The sequence below is a fragment of the Bufo bufo genome, chromosome 10, assembly GCF_905171765.1.
Source record: "Bufo bufo chromosome 10, aBufBuf1.1, whole genome shotgun sequence".
In the NCBI taxonomy this organism is placed as follows: Eukaryota; Metazoa; Chordata; class Amphibia; order Anura; family Bufonidae; genus Bufo; species Bufo bufo.
This window is the reverse complement of record NC_053398.1, coordinates 75,833,036-75,853,982: the sequence shown is the minus strand read 5'-3', so window position 1 is coordinate 75,853,982 and position 20,947 is coordinate 75,833,036. Positions and strand designations below refer to the sequence as shown.

Sequence of the window (20,947 nt, the reverse complement as noted above, 5' to 3'; positions counted from 1 at the left end):
AATACTGGCACATGGGTGGATTTGGCACTATGATACTGGCACATGGGGGGGTGAGAGGCAATGATACTGGCACATGGGGGGAAGAGAGGCACTATGATACTGGGACATGGGGGGGGAGAGAGGCACTATGATACTGGGACATGGGGGGGGAGAGAGGCACAATGATACTGGGACATGGGGGGGGAAGAGAGAGGCACTATGATACTACTACACTGCGCCCCACAATATACAGTATACCGCTACACTGGGTAGTCTGTGCTATAAGCACCATTGTTTTGTGGCAGTGGACAGAAAATAATCTGGAAGTGTCCCTCCCGAGACCAGGCTCTGACTGCTAGGGGGGGGGGGTCTGCTGAGCTAACGGATGCCCCCTATGGCAGTAGCACCACCATAGCCCCCATATATGGCAAAAAAAATATTGCTTCGGGGAGGGGGCGGTGACACCATTTTCTACCGCACCGGGTGACACCAGCCCTAGCAACGCCACTGTCCTTGTCGACCTTAACTAAACCCAGACACCTAGGAGGAATAGGTCTACCTGACCCTGAACTATACATGAAGGCTATACATTTCTCCTCTATCCCAAATCCTATAATACGCACTGCTTTAAAAGTGTGGGAGTGGTTCCAGCCATCGAGCCCTGACCTTACCTTCACCTCTCCTTCAAGTCAGAAATATTATTTCCCTTGCCCCAAGGGATCTGAGAGACTCCTGTCCTCCTGAAGTCAGATCTTCTTCTTTGTTAATAACTGATTTTTTTTGGAGGATAACGGTTGCGTTCTTTCAGAACTTTCACTAAAAGAGTGCCTTAATGTCCACACATCACATGCTTTATTTCTTGGTTTCCTCAAAAAAGAAATTGCTCTTAGAGCTAAGTCGCTTAACACCCAGTCTCCACCACAGTGGTTTGAGAATCTACTGACCAGTGCCAGATACCCTTCTAAATTGATCTCCACTTTATATAAAAAAACTAATGCTCTCCCCCACGGATGTCAAACGAGCAGTAATTGGGTTATGGGAGATAGACTTGTGAAGACAATTCTTTCAGTCAGAGATTACAAAGCTCTTTATCACTCCTCACAAACTTTCATGTTGTGGTCGAGTGCAGGAAAACGGGTACAAAGTACTTTATATATGGTATAGGACCAATGCTGGAGATGTGGAACTAGTAGAGCCTCATTTTTTCACATATGGTGGAGTTGCCCTTTGATACTTTCTTGGTGGAAAACCATTTTCCGACTAAGCAATGATGTTTGTAGATCCAAGTTTCCCTGTACTCCTGAAATTGCTCTCCTATCTTTTGGCATCCGCGGAGAAGGAAAAATGTCCCTCTTCTCTTTTCTGATTTCGGCAGCCCGCCTCTTGATCCCCACACTATGGTATTCCTCTGAGACCCCTACTGTAGAACAATGGATTAATAAAGTTGATCAGTTCTATCGCTTAGAGGAAATCTCCCATTGGGAGCTTTAAACTAGAAGAACTTTTCTCCATATCTGGTCTCTTTGGAAAACTTACAGGCACTTTAACTAACATAATGTAAACATTATTTATACTCCTATGTTCCTGAGTTTGATCTTCCAATTTGCTTTGGTTAGTTGTAAACGATATCTGTGTAAAGTGACTACAAAATGCAAGCTTCGCATTTAATCTAAACTATTGTACATGTATTATGTCTCTTTTTATCAAGCATTATGTCTACAGTTAATTTTGCATTGATATATTAAAACAATAAAAATTGTTTATAACAAAAACAAAAAAAATGATGCAAAACGGGCATTAAAAAAAGGAGACGGACAGAAAATGGATACACACACTGATGCAAAATGGCGATGCAAAATGGACATGAAAAACTAACAGTGTGTTCGTTTTTAACGGACGTTTTTTTTAACTGTCGTGTGCATGTAGCCTTAAAGGGCTTGGCCACTATCAATTACTAGATCTAGATGGGCATGCACAGGGAACGGCTAGTAATAGGGATTATTGAGGAGAGGAAGAAAAAAAGAAGGGGGGGTGGTATCTAATATCCAAAACAAATCATTCTCTCACAAAAATGTCACCCAAAATGGGTACGTGACCCCAATCCCCTTTATGAAAATCGTGCAGGACCCATCAACACCAAGGCAGTTATTCTGAATTAATTGCGAAAGCAAAGAGATAAAACGTTCCCAGTTTTTGCAAGAACACTGCACCTTTCCTTCTTTATGTAGAGAAGACTCAGCCCAATCCATTTTAAATAAAAAGGACAATTTCCCCAGAAAGAGCTTAAATGGGGGAACGTGGTCATGGATCCATAACTGCAGAATGGACTGAATTTGTAGCCGCTGCTACAAAATGTTACAGCTTATGAGCTCTTGGAGAACATGTATATTTATTCAGGTCTTAATATCCAAATATTGCCCATAGAGTCTCATCGGGAGCAAAATTTGTCAGATGTGTGGTAGTGAACTGTTGTATTTGTGTCCAGAAGGGTTTAATAACTGGGCACGACCATAGGCAGTCAAATAAATTAGCATCGGGAGAGTGACACTTAAAACACTCTGAGGTTGGATAAAGCCCCATTCTGTGACCCTTCTGTGGAGTAAGATAAGGTATATGACAGATCTTCTGTAACAGCGGCTGCTGTGCGCCACTGTTCCCCTGCTTACCGCCGCGGTCCCAGGCGCCGTGTTCAGCGGTGATCTGCTGCCAGTGTTTCCTTTCAGCCCTGGCCACAGCATGCTTGCTGCTTGTTTCCTGCAGCATTTCTATACGGACCGGCACGCATCACTTCTTGTGTTTTATGGGTTGGATTATGTGACCTCGCCAACTAATCCTAGCCCTCCTGCACATATATAAGTGGCTCAGCCCCCTTACCAGATGCCTCAGTGTCAAGGTCCTTCCTTGTGTCCTGCTAAGGTTCCTGATATCCGCTTGTGTTCATGAACTCTGCTACCTGTTTGATCCCTGCCTGCTTGCCTTGACTCTCCTGTTGCCGAGCCAGATTGCCTGACCTGTATCTGTGCACCTGCCCTGACCTATTGCCTGTCTGACTTCGCCTCTGCCTCATCCTTCGGTCCTGCACTGTTGCTCTTGGTAACAACTCAGACTGCTGACAACATCTGAACCTCTGGTACCTTTCTCAGGTACCTCCTGGTCCGCCTGGACCAGCTGCCTTGTGTGCCTATCCTCCTCAAGAGGTAGCGACCTGGTGTTCCCCTCGGGAAAGTCTCTCCCCACCATCAGGGGTATTGTGAACATCGAGGGGTTCACTTAGACAACGCCATTAGAGGAGGTAGGACACATCTTCAATATCATTTTAGGAAACGAGCCGAGGGGGGAATTTATGGGCTTGAGCGATCAGGATAGGATCATAGAAAAGGGCAGGGTCATCCAGTTGCCACTTTGTTAATGGTAACAGGGAGTGGGCATAGTCCAGAAAAATAAGAATTATTTTTTAATTGAATGCAATTTTGGCTTGTCACAGAGTTAGATTTTGTGAACCATTCCAGCAGATATGGATCCCTCTCCCACTCAGAGAGACGTCATAATATACTGGTCATATAACTCCTAGCTTGCATAAAATTAAAAGAGAACGTGATAGTAGTATACTTAGGACAACTATTTAATTCAGTACATCTGATGTTCCTCCAGGCCATAGAGCAAGTCTGTTGCGTTTCAGGGGAAGTTATTAATATGTAGGCAGCTTGGGCATGAAAAATGTTTAATTTATGTTTACCTGCAGGACCATTTACCCACTTCAAGGTGCTGGCTACCTATAATGGCTGCAGATGGAGGATCATGTGATGGTGACTTCCACTGACTTGCACTGGGGACGGACAGGGGAACCAGCGCATGCACTGTGCAGACGGTTTAATAATGTCTATTACTAGCTGCATGTGCTAATAACTGATAGGCATTAGTAACTAATAGGGGCCAACCCCTTTAAACAAAACTATGAAAATCATTGACGATGTACTGTACTACAGTCATCACATCACCAGGGAACTATGACAAATTCACAGGATTTAACTTTAGCCAAAATCTAGCAGCAAATGTGTAAATCTCTCTATTTAAAGGTCCCTTTACATGAGCTGTCTGATCAAATTTTAATGCCAGAATTGCACCAAGATTTTGGTGCAAAATGGTGCATCTTAGGACCTTCCTGTGAAATCCCACCACCTTCCACTAAGCACGACCTCCTTGTCGAGCATGTTGGAAAAAGTGTAAAACCCTAGATGCGCAATTTTTTTAGACAAATTTTTGGAGCAGATACATTAGTAAATCTGAGCCATTGTTCCTGGGCAGCAGGATGATCTGTTGTCCATATACTATGATTTTGGGTGCCATCAACGATGCTTTCATCTGATGAACACTGTTCTCTGCAGCACATTTAAATTGGCTAATTATCGATTGGACACAGCCAGGGGTGGACTGTGAACTTAAAGTTTTTACTTAAGGTAGAAAAAACCTAAATATTGCCCAATGTAGTAGGTGCGTCCAAATTGACAAAAGGTGGAACAACAGCAGTAGGAGACCAGCAATGCAGAGCAAATGCAAGCAGGTGAACAGAATACCACTCCAGCAGTACAGCTGAATTCAGGTGGGCCCCTGCGTCGGCAGGCCAGGTGCATAAGTGCCTGATGCTCCTATATTAATTAATGTTGAGAGCATCAGATCACTATATACCTGGCTGGCAGACATGAGGAGGGCTTGGGTGGCCCCCTGGGCATTGGCTCAACGGGAAATTTTCCTGTAGGGTCTATGGCCAGTCCGCTCAGACACAGCTAATATAAAAACATAAAAGCTAATACAGCCACGTCCATAAATATTGGGACATCGACACAATTCTAACATTTTTGTCTCTATACACCACCACAATCGATTTGAAATGAAAGGAACAAGATGTGCTTTAACTGCAGACTGCCAGCTTTAATTTGAGGGTATTTACATCCAAATCAGGTGAATGGTGTAGGAATTACAACAGTTTGCATATGTGCCTCCCACTTGTTAAGGGACCAAAAGTAATGGGGCAATTGGCTTCTCAGCTGTTCCATGGCCAGGTGTGTGTTATTCCCTCATTATCCCAATTACAATGAGCAGATAAAAAGGTCCAGAGTTCATTTCAAGTGTGCCATTTGCATTTGGAATCTGTTAACTCTCAAGATGAAATCCAAAGAGCTGTCACTATCAGTGAAGCAAGCCATCATTAGGCTGAAAAAAACAAAACAAACCCATCAGAGAGATAGCAAAAACATTAGGCGTGGCCAAAACAACTGTTTGGAACATTCTTAAAAAGATGGAACGCACCGGTGAGCTCAGCAACACCAAAAGACCCGGAAGACCACGGAAAACAACTGTGGTGGATGACCGAATAATTCTTTCCCTGGTGAAGAAAAACACCCTTCACAACAGTTGGCCAGATCAAGAACACTCTCCAGGGGGTAGTTGTATGTGTGTCAAAGTCAACAATCAAGAGAAGACCACTTCACCAGAGTGAATACAGAGGGTTCACCACAAGATATAAACCATTGGTGAGCCTCAAAAACAGGAAGGCCAGATTAGAGTTTGCCAAACGACATCTAAAAAAGCCATCACAGTTCTGGAACAACAACCTACGGACAGATGAGACCAAGATCAACATGTACCAGATTGATGGGAAGAGAAGAGTATGAAGAAGGAAAGAAACTGCTCATGATCCTAAGCATACCACCTCATCAATGAAGCATGGTGGTGGTAGTGTCATGGCGTGGGCATGTATGGCTGCCAATGGAACTGGTTCTCTTGTATTTATTGATGATGTGACTGCTGATAAAAGCAGCAGGATGAATTCTGAAGTGTTTCGGGTAATATTATCTGCTCATATTCAGCCAAATGCTTCAGAACTCATTGGACGGCGCTTCACAGCGCAGATGAACAATGACCCAAAGCATAGTGCAAAAGCAACCAAAGAGTTTTTTAAGAGAAAGAAGTGGAATGTTATGCAATGGCCAAGTCAATCACCTGACCTGAATCCGATTGAGCATGCATTTCACTTGCTGAGGACAAAATTCCCCAAGAACAAGCAGGAACTGAAGACAGTTGCAGTAGAGGCCTGGCAGAGCATCACCAAGGATGAAACCCAACGTCTGGTGATGTCTATGCGTTCCAGACTTCAGGCTGTAATTGACTGCAAAGGATTTGCAACCAAGTATTAAAAAGTGAAAGTTTGATTTATGATTATTATTCTGTCCAATTACTTTCGGTCCTTTAACAAGTGGGAGGCACATATGCAAACTGTTGTAATTCCTACACTGTTCACCTGATTTGGATGTAAATACCCTCAAATTAAAGCTGACAGTCTGCAGTTAAAGAACATCTTGTTCATTTCATTTAATTTCAAATCCATTGTGATGGTGTATAGAGCCAAAAATGTTACAATTGTGTTGATGTCCCAATATTTATGGACCTGACTATAAAGTTATGCCAACTGGACAGAAAAAACACAATACAGCAGATATTTTTTTTATCAACAAAAGATCAGTCAACATGCAATTAAGAAAAAGTCAGAATTGCACATTTTAGCTGATTAACACCTCATATCTATAGACAGATTATGTTTTATGATAGCTGCAGCTGTTACAGGCTTAGATTTATGGGATTCCAAAACTGGCAACAGTTGTTAAGAGTTCAAATAGAAACACTTCTTCACACAAGACCATGTATAGTTAAAAGGGTTTTCCAGAATTATTATTTTTTACTGATGACCTTTCCTCTGAATAGGTCATCAGTATCTGAACAGTAGCAGTCTGACACCCAGGACCCCCGCCAATCAGCTTTATAGAGAAGGCAGTGGTGCTCCTGTAAGCACCACTGCCTTCTCGTAGCTTACTAAGCACCGTACATTGTATAGTAGCTGTGCTTGGTATTGCACTGAGCCCCATTCACTTGAATGGGGCTGAGCTACTCCTAGGCCACGTGACACATGAACGTGTCATCAGTCTGTCTAGGAAAAGCAGAGAGAAGGCAGTGGCACTTACAGGAGTGCCTCTGTCTTCTCAAACAACTGATCGTCGAGGGCCTGGGAGTCGGATTCCCACCGACCAGATACTGATGACCTATCCTGAGGATAGGTCATCAGTAAGAAAATATCGGAAAACCCTTTTAAGTCATATAAAACTGTGGCTTATTTTTTTATAAAATAATTAGTCTTATAGTTACCATTTATAAACCAAATTGTGGCCATTGTCAGATCAAAGAAACACTGGGCATCCATTTCAACCTTAACCAGGACTGCAGTGAAAATAAAGAGGGACAAGATAGCCAACATACTGCCTGCTATCCGCACTCGTTCTGGGATCCTAGGAAAGATGTATAACAAATAATGACTTTATCAGAATTGGAACTTTTCATTATATCCCCTTCAAATAAAATGTATTGCATGACAGTAAGGGCTGTTTCACACGAGCGGATGCCGTGCGTGACATCCGCTCCGTGAATGACAGCCAAGACCCAATGCAGACAGCAGAAGCACGGAGCATTAACATGATTGATAATGCTCCGTGCCTCTCTGTGATCTCTTTACTACGAAATCACAGTGAGATAAAGTTGTCATTGTGATTTCGTAGTAAAGAGATCACAGAGAGGCACGGAGCATTATTAATCATGTTAATGCTCCGTGCTTCTGCAGTCTGCATCGGGTCTTGGCTGTCATTCACGGAGCGGATGTCACGCATGGCATCCGCTCGTGTGAAACAGCCCTAAAAGATTTAGAAATAATCGACAGAGGTACAAAAACACAGACATATGATTATCTAGAAGTGCTCAGAGTTAGGGCTTGTTCACACGAACGTATGGGTTCCGTAGCCGTATTGCAGACCCCATATGCGGATCCGCAATAAACGGAAGCAAACATGTCCTATCTTTTTGCGGAACTGAGGGATGCGGACCTATTCAAGTTGAATGGGTCTGGATCCGTCCCTGAGGCCTCACGAATGTTCTCCGTGCATTGCGGACAGCAAATTGCGGCCTCAATGCACGGACCGGAAACCATACGTTCGTGTGCACAAGCCCTTACACAAATCCCAGGAGTCACAAAGCAAAGTGCAAGAAACATGCTATTGTTCCCAAACCTTTTTGGCTTATTTTCTATTGATCTCCATTAAATGTTCTTACCATCAGGCCACTAAAAAGACAACCTGGCTCTTAGTTTGGTCTACAGAATTGTGTCCAATATTTCCACTGGATAGTCGGTCATGGAGACCTCTATATTGTGCATGATGTGGACACATTACTACAGAAGCAGAAACACAAGGCTTTGTACATTTGGGAGATTTATCAAACTGGTGTAAAGTAGAACTGGCTTAGTTGCCCATAGCAACCAATCGGATTCCACCTTTCATTTTTCAAAGGAGCTGTGTTCTAAGCCAGTTCTACTTTACAAAAGTTTGGTAAATCTCCCCCATTGTGTCTACTTTTATCTGAATGTACAATGGATGTAGGAATACAATATAAAGTGTGTAGAATGCATGTTTTTGTGATTAATTATTATGTAATTTTTCTAAACTCAGGTCTTATTGATTAAAATTGTCAAACAGAAAACACGTAATTGTTCACCATAGCAACCAGAGAGCCCCTTAATGACAAAAGAATAATTGTTTCTCTTCCGTTACATTATTAGGATCAAGTTGTCACTAAGACTCCTGATCTGGGCTAATGAGTTTAGGTTAATGTCTTGAGTGAAGAAAGAAATGTGTATATAACACCATGCAAGAAGAACTGTATTCTTAATTAACCACCTCAGCCCCCAGTGCTTAAACACCCTGAAAGACCAGGCCACTTTTTACACTTCTGACCTACACTACTTTCACCGTTTATTGCTCGGTCATGCAACTTACCACCCAAATGAATTTTACCTCCTTTTCTTCTCACTAATAGAGCTTTCATTTGGTGGTATTTCATTGCTGCTGACACTTTTACTTTTTTTGTTATTAATCGAAATTTAACGATTTTTTTGCAAAAAAAATGACATTTTTTACTTTCCGTTGTAAAATTTTGCAAAAAAAACGACATCCATATATAAATTTTGCTCTAAATTTATTGTTCTACATGTCTTTGATAAAAAGAAAATGTTTGGGTAAAAAAAAAAAATGGTTTGGGTAAAAGTTATAGCGTTTACAAACTATGGTACAAAAATGTGAATTTCCGCTTTTTGAAGCAGCTCTGACTTTCTGAGCACCTGTCATGTTTCCTGAGGTTCTACAATGCCCAGACAGTACAAACACCCCACAAATGACCCCATTTCGGAAAGTACACACCCTAAGGTATTCGCTGATGGGCATAGTGAGTTCATAGAACTTTTTATTTTTTGTCACAAGTTAGTGGAAAATGATGATTTTTTTTTTTTTTTTTCTTACAAAGTCTCATATTCCACTAACTTGTGACAAAAAATAAAAACTTCTATGAACTCACTATGCCCATCACGAAATACCTTGGGGTCTCTTCTTTCCAAAATGGGGTCACTTGTGGGGTAGTTATACTGCCCTGGCATTCTAGGGGCCCAAATGTGTGGTAAGGAGTTTGAAATCAAATTCTGTAAAAAATGACCTGTGAAATCCGAAAGGTGCTCTTTGGAATATGGGCCCCTTTGACCACCTAGGCTGCAAAAAAGTGTCACACATCTGGTATCTCCGTACTCAGGAGAAGGTGGGGAATGTGTTTTGGGGTGTCTTTTTACATATACCCATGCTGGGTGAGATAAATATCTTGGTCAAATGCCAACTTTGTATAAAAAAAATGGGAAAAGTTGTCTTTTGCCAAGCTATTTCTCTCACCCAGCATGGGTATATGTAAAATGACACCCCAAAACACATTCCCCACCTTCTCCTGAGTACGGCAATACCAGATGTGTGACACTTTTTTGCAGCCTAGGTGGGCAAAGGGGCCCATATTCCAAAGAGCACCTTTCGGATTTCACAGGTCATTTTTTACAGAATTTGATTTCAAACTCCTTACCACACATTTGGGCCCCTAGAATGCCAGGGCAGTATAACTACCCCACAAGTGACCCCATTTTGGAAAGAAGACACCCCAAGGTATTCCGTGAGGGGCATGGCAAGTTCCTAGAATTTTTTATTTTTTGTCACAAGTTAGTGGGAAATGATGATTTTTTTTTTTTTTTTTTTTTTCATACAAAGTCTCATATTTCACTAACTTGTGACAAAAAATAAAAACTTCCATGAACTCACTATGCCCATCAGCGAATACCTTGGGGTGTCTTCTTTCCAAAATGGGGTCACTTGTGGGGTAGTTATACTGCCCTGGCATTCTAGGGGCCCAAATGTGTGGTAAGGAGTTTGAAATCAAATTCTGTAAAAAATGACATGTGAAATCCGAAAGGTGCTCTTTGGAATATGGGCCCCTTTGCCCACCTAGGCTGCAAAAAAGTGTCACACATCTGGTATCTCCGTACTCAGGAGAAGTTGGGGAATGTGTTTTGGGGTGTCATTTTACATATACCCATGCTGGGTGAGATAAATATCTTGGTCAAATGCCAACTTTGTATAAAAAAATGGGAAAAGTTGTCTTTTGCCAAGATATTTCTCTCACCCAGCAGGGGTATATGTAAAATGACACCCCAAAACACATTCCCCACCTTCTCCTGAGTACGGAGATACCAGATGTGTGACACTTTTTTGCAGCCTAGGTGGGCAAAGGGGCCCATATTCCAAAGAGCACCTTTCGGATTTCACAGGTCATTTTTTACAGAATTTGATTTCAAACTCCTTACCACACATTTGGGCCCCTAGAATGCCAGGGCAGTATAACTACCCCACAAGTGACCCCATTTTGGAAAGAAGAGAGAAGGCATTGATTTTTACGGATCCGATCAGTCTATCAGTGGATCCGTAAAAATCATGCGGACATCTGAATGGAGCTTTACAGAGGGGTGATCAATGACAGGGGTGTAATCAATGACAGGGGGGTGATCAGGGAGTCTATATGGGGTGATCACCACAGTCATTGATCACTCCCCTGTAAGGCTGCATTCAGACGTCCGTATGATTTTTACGGATCCGATCAGTCTATCAGTGGATCCGTAAAAATCATGCGGACATCTGAATGGAGCTTTACAGGGGGGTGATCAATGACAGGGGGGTGATCAGGGAGTCTATATGGGGTGATCACCACAGTCATTGATCACTCCCCTGTAAGGCTGCATTCAGACGTCCGTATGATTTTTACGGATCCGATCAGTCTATCAGTGGATCCGTAAAAATCATGCGGACATCTGAATGGAGCTTTACAGGGGGGTGATCAATGATAGGGGGGTAATCAATGACAGGGGGGTGATCAGGGAGTCTATATGGGGTGATCAGGGGTGATCAAGGGTGAATAAGGGGTTAATAAGTGACAGGGGGGGGGTGTAGTGTAGTGGTGCTTGGTGCAACATATTACTGAGCTACCTGTGTCCTCTGGTGGTCGATCCAAACAAAGGGGACCACCAGAGGACCAGGTAGCAGGTATATTAGACGCTGTTATCAAAACAGCGTCTAATATACCTGTTAGGGGTTAAAAAAAATCACATCTCCAGCCTGCCAGCGAACGATCGCCGCTGGCAGGCTGGAGATCCACTCCCTTACCTTCCGATCCTGTGAACGCGCGCGCCTGTGTGCGCGCGTTCACAGGAAATCTCGCGTCTCGCGAGAGGACGCACCGGCGCGTCCACCCAGAACAACAGGACCGCCGCAAAAAAGCAATCCTGCGTACGCCGGTCCTGGGGTGGTTAAAGGGGTTGGCCACTTTCTGGCTACTGTTGACTAATTTGTATGTAAGATGAATATATGGCACTTACTAATAGGGCTGCAGTTTTAGAAATCGATTATTTTAGAAATCGAGTATTCTATCGATTATTTTTTACAATTAACCGAGTAATCTAATAAGAAAAAAATTAATAGACTGTTTTCCTTTATAAAAACTCATCAGACCCCCTGCCATCAGTCTCCAACACCCTTCCCCCCTGTGCGATCAGCCCAAGTGCATCAGTTTCCCCAGTGCCATCAGCTTCGTTCCCCCAGTGCCTTCAGCTCTTCCCCACCCCAGTGCCATCAGCTGCCCCCTAGTGCCATCAGCTGCCACCAACTGCCCCCCAGTGTCATCAGCTTGCCCCCCAGTTCCATCAAGTGTCCCCAGTGCCACCAGCTTGTCCCCCAGTGCCACCAAATGCCACCAGCTTGCCCCCCAGTGCCACCAACTTGCGCCCCCAAGTGCCACCATCTTCCCCTCCTAGCCATGTCCCCAGCGACAGTACTTACCTTTCCTGTACACAGAGTCGGGTCATAGTGCGCGCTTACGTACACTATGACCTGACGATGTGTCAGGAATAAAGTGCAGCGCGGTGCGGGCTGGCGGGTGACCACGGAGCACGGACCACGGAGTAAGTAATAGCAAGCACTCCTGCTCCATGGCCACATGACACATAAGAAGAAACCTCGATGCAAAAAATTTGCATCAAGGATTTTTTTGTGTCGAATTACTCGATGAAATCGAGTAATCGTTTCAGCCCTAATGCTAATATAGTATTTGTTGATATTCTGTGCCATTTGCTAGATTTCATCAGACACATGCCCTTGTAGGGCAAATTTTCAGTGCTGTCCGCATAGAGGTCCAGTCCATTGTGTCCGTTCAGACACACTGCACCTGCATTAAACTCCCAAAAGTGCAAGTGCAGATGGCAGGGGAGGTGCATCTCAATGGATGAGACTGAGTAATGTGTCCTGAGATATTTTTGCCTGGTCACATGACCCTCCGTCAGCTGCAATTTATGGACAGTAACAGCAAAAAAGCAAGGGGGCATACCTTAACCCCTTAATGACCAGGAAAGTTTCAAATTTTTACTCCCAACCTTCCCAAAGATGTAACTTTTTTATTTTTCCATGCACATAGCAGTATGAGGGCTTTTTTTTTGTTTTCGGGACAAGTTGTACTTTCCAGTGGCACTATTTAAGGCCTCTTTCACACTACCGTATGGCTATTTCAGTGTTTTGCGGTCCGTTTTTCACGGATCCGTTGTTCCGTTTTTTGTTTCCGTTGTGTTTCCGTTTCGGTTCCGTTTTTCTGTTCCGTTTTTCCATATGGCATGTACAGTAATTACATAGAGAAAATTGGGCTGGGCATAACATTTTTAATAGATGGTTCCGCAAAAAACGGAACAGATACGGAAGACATACGGATGCATTTCCGTATGCATTCCGTTTTTTTTGTGGACCCATTGACTTTAATGGAGCCACGGAACGTGATTTGCGGCCAAATATAGGACATGTTCTATCTTTCAACGGAACAACGGAAACGGAATGCATACGGAGTACAGTTCAGTTTTTTTTTGCGGAACCATTGAAATGAATGGTTCCGTATACGGAACGCAAAAAACGGCCCGCAAAACGGAAACAAAAATGCAGTGGGAAGCGGTAAAAAAAAATCCCAAATAGGGTGGAATTATAAAAATAAAATAAAATAATTCTGCCATAATTTTATGGGTTTTGTCTTTACAACATTTCCTATATGGTACAACTGACCTGTTACCTTGAGTTTCTGAGTCAGTACAATTACAAAGATAGCCCACATGTTTAGTTTTTGTTGTGTTCTAATACTGGAAAAAAATAAAATAAAATAGAAACTGTGGGGAAAAAAATAATTTTTTTCTTTGCATCACCATATTCTTACCCCCATAACTGTTTTATTTTTATGTGTACGGAGCTGTGTGAGGGCTCATTTTTTGTGGGTGATCTTTACTTTTCATTATTACTATTTTGGGGAGTGTATGATCACTTTTTATTCAATTTTGCTGAAGCAAATCCTCCATTTTGACTTTTTTTTCGTTACCGACAGTTGTGGACTATTTAAAACAGCAGACACTCCACAGCTATAGCACCCACTGCATGCGCGAGAGGCTGCCATATTTAAAGGCTATGCACACCTTTGGAGGCAATTTTTTTGTTTATGATTGCATTTTACTCATTTTTACACTATTAAAATATCACATGACCTAACCCCTCAGGTGAACACTGTAAAAAATTAAAAAATAAGGAATTTTTTTTGTCACCTTACATCACAAAAAGTGTAATACTAAGCGATCAAAAAGTCACATACACCCCAAAATAGTACTAATCAGTCATCTCATCCAGCAAAAAATTAGACAATCGCCCAAAAAAAAAAAAAAAAAAAAAAACTATGGCTCTCAGAATATGGAGACACAAAAACATGATTTTTTTTTTGTTTCAAAAATGCTGTTATTGTGTAAAACTTAAATAAATAAAAAAATATACATATTAGGTATCTCTGCGTCCGTAAGAACCTGCTCTATAAAAATACCACATGACCTAAGGGCTCTTTCACACCTGCGTTCTTTTCTTCCGGCATAGAGTTCCGTCGTCGGGGCTCTATGCCGGAAGAATCCTGATCAGGATTATCCTAATGCATTCTGAATGGAGAGTAATCCGTTCAGGATGCATCAGGATGTCTTCAGTTCCGGTACGGAACGTTTGTTGGCCGGAGAAAATACCGCAGCATGCTGCGCTTTTTGCTCCGGCCAAAAATCCGGAACACTTGCCGCAAGGCCGGATCCGGAATTAATGCCCATTGGAAGGCATTGATCCGGATCCGGCCTTAAGCTAAACGTCGTTTCGGCGCATTGCCGGAGCCGACATTTAGCTTTTTCTGAGTGGTTACCATGGCTGCCGGGACGCTAAAGTCCTGACAGCCATGGTAAGTGTAGTGGGGAGCGGGGGAGCAGTGTACTTACCGTCCGTGCGGCTCCCCGGGCGCTCCAGAGTGACGTCAGGGCGCCCCAAGCGCATGGATCACGTGATCCATGTGATCACGTCATCCATGCGCATGGGGCGCTCCGACGTCATTCTGGAGCGCCCCGGGAGCCGCACGGACTGTAAGTATACCGCTCCCCCGCTCCCCACTACTACTATGGCAACCAGGACTTTAATAGCGTCCTGGGTGCCATAGTAACACTGAAAGCATTTGGAAGACGGTTCCGTCTTCAAATGCTTTCAGTACACTTGCGTTTTTCCGGATCCGGCAGGCACCTCCGGCAACGGAAGTGCATGCCGGATCCCAACAACGCAAGTGTGAAAGAGGCCTAAGGCTACTTTCACACTTGCGTTCAGAGCGGATCCGTCTGGTGTCTGCACAGACGGATCCGGTTCCCCGGTCTGCTTCTAACCTTCTAAAAAATAAAATGGCATTCACAAAATGATCCAAACATGAAGTTGACATATGGGGAATGTAAAGTAATAACTATTTTTATTAGATAATTAGAGTTATTACTATCTATTATAAAAATAGAGAAATAGAAATTTGGAAATTTGCTAATTTTTCAAAATTTTTGGTAAATTTGGTATTTTTTTATAAATAAAAATGAAGTGAAGTACAATATGTGACGAAAAAAACGATCTCAGAATGGCCTGGATAAGTAAAAGCGTTTTAAAGTTACTACCACATAAAGTGACACGTCAGATTTGCAAAAAATGGCCCGGGGTTGAAAGGGTTAAAGAGGACCTGTCACCACAAAATGCAATGCATTCTGAGAAGCTGAGCAGATTGATATACAGTTTTGTGGGAAAAGATTCAGTAAACCCTGTAATTTATACATTTATATCTCTGCTTTCTTCACTTCCTATAAAGTGGTATCAGTACAGGAGGGATCAGTTATCATTGCCTGTTTTATGTACACTTATATACACAATGCTGTCAATCACTGATAACACCTCCTCCCCCTCTGCACCGATTCTGTTTACAGGGCTGAAAAAAGCAAAGGTATAAAGGTTTTACTGAATCTTTTCCCACATAAATATATATCAATCAGCTCAGCTTCTTCTGTCCAACCACATGATGCCTTCAAGATTGCATTTCATTTTATGATGACAAGTCCTCTTTAAGCCACATACTTAGGGCTTGTTCACACAACCGTTGCTGTATTGCGGACCACATACGGAGGGTCCGCAATGCAAGTGAATGGGTTTGCAAATCCGGAGATGCGGTGCGGAACGGAAGCAATACGGAGTGCTTCCTGGGGTTCCGTTCCGTGCCTCCGCACCGCAAAAAGATATAACTTGCTCTATCTTTTTGCAGAACAGACGGATCGCGGACCCATTCAAGTAAATGGGTCTGCGATCCACATGCGGATGGCCCACGGTCGGTGCCCGTGCATTGCGGACCGCAACTTGAGCTCCACAGCACAGGCACGGAGGGGCAGCGGTCGAGTGAACGAGCCCAAAACACTATGATAAAAACTGAGTTTATAATGTCAGAGATAAGGAGCCTATCAGCTACCCAACTGACCCAAAAGAGAGAAAATCCGAAGGCTGGTACTAGAGCATCTCAGCTATGTACAGAAAATAGGGCTATAGTACAATAAAAAATAAAATTTGCCCCAAAAGTGTACATAGCCTTTAAAGTTCCGACCGCTAACGTATATATACGTAAGGCGATTGGGAACGGCTTAAGAAAAATGGAGAAATGGAGATGAATATCAACAAAGGCTATATTATTAAGTGCCATATAGTTATCTTACATACACACTGATCAACTGTAACCAGAAAGTGACCAATCACTTTTATATAAAAGCCACTGAATACAGTGTATGAAAACAAACAGAATAACTACTTGTATACTTATCTGTCAATTTAGGGCTCTTTCACACCTGCGTTCTTTTCCTCCGGCATAGAGTTCCGTCGTCGGGACTCTATGCCGGAAGAATCCTGATCAGTTTTATCCTAATGCATTCTGAATGGAGAGAAATCCGTTCAGGATGCATCAGGATGTCTTCAGTTCCGGAACGGAACGTTTTTTGGCCGGAGAAAATACCGCAGCATGCTGCGCTTTTTGCTCCGGCCAAAAATCCTGAAGACTGGCCGCAAGGCCGGATCCGGAATTAATGCCCATTGAAAGGCATTGATGCGGATCCGGCCTTAAGCTAAACGTCGTTTTGGCGCATTGCCGGACCCGACATTTAGCTTTTTCAGAGTGGTTACCATGGCTGCCGGGACGCTAAAGTCCTGGCAGCCATGGTAAAGTGTAGTGGGGAGCGGGGGAGCAGTATACTTACCGTCCGTGCGGCTCCCCGGGCGCTCCAGAGTGACGTCAGGGCGCCCCAAGCACATGGATCACGTGATCACATGGACCACGTCATCCATGCGCATGGGGCGCTCTGACGTCATTCTGGAGCGCCCCGGGAGCCGCACGGACTGTAAGTATACCGCTCCCCGCTCCTACTATGGCAGCCAGGACTTTAATAGCGTCCTGGCTGCCATAGTAACACTGAAAGCATTTTGAAGACGGCTCCGTCTTCAAATGCTTTCAGTACACTTGCGTTTTTCCGGATCCGGCGGGCACCTCCGGCAACGGAAGTGCACGCCGGATCCCAACAGGGCCTTACATTTGTGAAACTTTGCTGGCATAACCAAGCAAAACTGCATTGAAGAGGGACAATATTCAAGATCTCCATCTGACATAAGACATCAAGTTCTTACCATTGATAAATGAAGGAGTTGAGTAGTGTACAAAGCAATAGAGGCAGCTGGGCTAAGAGGGTCATCCAATTGTTGAAATTAAACTCATCTTTGCATTGTGTGGTCACATTTCTTGATTCAGATAAATCATTGCTCTTAGAGGAATTTCCATACAGTGTGTGTGTTTCGGAGCACAGACGAGTCTGAAAGTACTGTGGTAAGAAGATTTATGTTAATACAAAACATCATTAAACCCCTTAGTGACTGGCCTGTTTTGAGCTTTACTGACCAAGCATTTTTCTTCCTTTTTTCATCGTTGCGTTCCAAGAGGTATAACTTTTTTTTATTTTTCTGTCAATATAGCTGTATAAGGGCTTGTTTTTTGCAGGACAAGTTGTAGTTTTTAATGGTGCCATTTTGGGGTACATAACTTTCTGATTAACTTTTATTAACTCTTTCTGGGTGGGAAATGGGGAAAAACAGCCATACTGCCACTGAGTTTTTACGTTATAAATTTTACGGCATTCATTTTTCGGTATAATATAATATCTTTATTCTCTGGGTCGGTACGATTACAGCGATACCAAATACATATATATTTTTTATGTTTTACTACTTTTTTTGTTTTTTTTAAAAGGAAAAAAATATTTTTGCATCGCTGCTTCCCAAGACCCATGACGTTTTATTTTTCTTTCTATGGAATTGTGTGGTGAGGGCTTGATTTGTGTGGGATGACTTGTAGTTTTCATTGGTATCACTTTGGAGTAAATGACGGTTTTTGATCACTTGCTATTAAGTTTTTTCGGTGGCAACTAAGAATAAATTAGCATTTCTGTCTTCTTTTTTTCAGCGTTCTCGGATAATTTATGTAGTGTAGGTCGTTACGGGTGTGTGATACCAAACATATGGGGGAGATTTTTTTGCAATTTTTTTTATTGAAAAGCGTATTTGCAATAGGAAAAAAAAAATGTTACTGTAATTTTTTTTATTTAATAAATGCGTTTTTTTTATCACTTAATAGTCCCAGACAACATCGCTTTTAAAATACCATGCACTATCCCTATAGTGCATTGCATTTTAATATCAGTGCTTTATTGACATTGACCAGCAGGCTCCGCCAGAGAGTCACAGCCTGCTGGAAACTACTCATGGCTGGCTTGGGGCCTATATCAGACCCCTGCCAGCCTTTGCAGACATCAGCACCCAACAATTGCATTTGCAGGGTGCCAATGGGAGACAGAGGGAGTCTACTTTCTCTGTCACCGCTTTACATACGGCTCTTGGCGCTCTGGTCAACCAGCTGTTTGAAGGAGCTGCAGTATTTGTGTGGGTGCTAAGGTCTCTTCATTATATGGGACCTTCTACCTCAATGCCGACTACTTAGTAATTGCAGCTTTATCATTCTGAGGAAATCTGCAGCAAAGATAAAACTCAAAGCAGATGATGCTATAGTTAAACTGGCATCCATTGTCCCCTTCAGTGCCAACCACTGAACTAACATGCCAACTAACAAACTCTTATCAGACATACCCAGGTGCCCGCCCAGATTCAGTATATTAACCACTTCAGCCCCCCTAGCTTAAACACCCTTAATGACCAGGCTACTTTTTACACTTCTGCACTACACTACTTTCACCGTTTATTGCTCGGTCATGCAACTTACCACCCAAATGAATTTTACCTCCTTTTCTTCTCACTAATAGAGCTTTCATTTGGTGAATTAATTGACATTTTAACTTTTTTTGTTATTAATCGAAATTTTTAAAAAAAAAATGACATTTCATTTTCAGTTGTAAAATTAAAAAAAAAAAACAACATCCATATATAAATTTTTCTCTAAATTTATTGTTCTACATGTCTTTGATAAAAAAAAAATGTTTGGGTAAAAGTTATAGCGTTTACAAACTATGGTACAAAAATGTGAATTTGAGCTTTTTGAAGCAGCTCTGACTTTCTGAGCACCTGTCATGTTTCCTGAGGTTCTACAATGGCCAGACAGTACAAACACCCCACAAATGACCCCATTTCGGAAAGTAGACACCCTAAGGTATTCGCTGATGTGCATAGTGAGTTCATAGAACTTTTTATTTTTTGTCACAAGTTAGCGGAAAATGATGATTTTTTATTTTTTTTTCCCTTACAAAGTCTCATATTCCACTAACTTGTGACAAAAAATAAAAACTTCCATGAACTCACTATGCCCATCACAAAATACCTTGGGGTGTCTTCTTTCCAAAATGGGGTCACTTGTGGGGTAGTTATACTGCCCTGGCATTCTAGGGGCCCTAATGTGTGGTAAGTAGTTTGAAATCAAAATGTGTAAAAAATGACCTGTGAAATCCTAAAGGTGCTCTTTGGAATGTGGGCCCCTTTGCCCACCTAGGCTGCAAAAAAGTGTCACACATCTGGTATCGCCGTACTCAGGAGAAGTTGGGCAATGTGTTTTGGGGTGTCATTTTACATATACCCATGCTGGGTGAGATAAATATCTCGGCAAAAGACAAATTTTCCCATTTTTTTTATACAAAGTTGGCATTTGACCGAGAAATTTCTCTCACCCAGCAATGGTATATGTAAAATGACACCCCAAAACACATTGCCCAACTTCTCCTGAGTACGGCGATACCAGATGTGTGACACTTTTTTGCAGCCTAGATGCGCAAAGGGGCCCAAATTCCTTTTATGAGGGCATTTTTAGACATTTGGATCCCAGAATTCTTCTCACGCTTTAGGGCCCCTAAAATGTCAGGGCAGTATAAATACCCCACATGTGACCCCATTTTGGAAAGAAGACACCCCAAGGTATTCAATGAGGGGCATGGCGAGTTCATATAATTTTTTTTTTTTTTTGGCACAAGTTAGCGGAAATTGATTTTTTTTTGTTTTTTCTCACAAAGTCTCCCTTTCCGCTAACTTGGGACAAAAATTTAAATCTTTCATGGACTCAATATGCCCCTCACGGAATACCTTGGGGTGTCTTCTTTCCGAAATGGGGTCACATGTGGGGTATTTATACTGCCCTGGCATTTTAGGGGCCCTAAAGCGTGAGAAGAAGTCTGGAATATAAAAGTCTAAAAAATTTTACGCATTTGGATTCTGTGAGGGGTATGGTGAGTTCATGTGAGATTTTATTTTTTGACACAAGTTAGTGGAATATGAGACTTTGTAAGAAAAAAATAAAATTTAAAATAAAATAAATTTCCGCTAACTTGGGCCAAAAAAATGTCTGAATAGAGCCTTACAAGGGGGTGATCAATGACAGGGGGGTGATCAGGGAGTGTATATGGGGTTATCACCCCCCTGTAAGGCTCCATTCAGACGTCCGTATGTGTTTTGCAGATCCGCGGTGTCCGTGTTTTGCGGATCCACGGATTCGCAAAACACATACGGACGTCTGAATGGAGCCTTACAGGGGGGTGATCACCCCATATAGACTCCCTGATCCCCCCCCTGTCATTAATCACCCCCCTCTA

At 42.6% G+C, this 20,947-nt stretch overlaps 1 protein-coding gene across 2 annotated transcripts in view; it reads right to left on the bottom strand.

The window, feature by feature from the left end:
• Positions 1-20,947, bottom strand: part of SLC29A2 (solute carrier family 29 member 2) — a 180,883-nt gene that overhangs the window by 108,418 nt on the left and 51,518 nt on the right. For both annotated transcript variants that reach the window (XM_040409501.1, XM_040409502.1), the window contains exons 4-5: positions 17,496-17,686; positions 7,177-7,316 (exon numbers count right to left, since the gene is read on the bottom strand). In XM_040409501.1, coding sequence (XP_040265435.1) covers positions 7,177-7,316; positions 17,496-17,686 — 331 coding nt within the window. The remainder of the gene's footprint in view (positions 1-7,176; positions 7,317-17,495; positions 17,687-20,947) is intronic.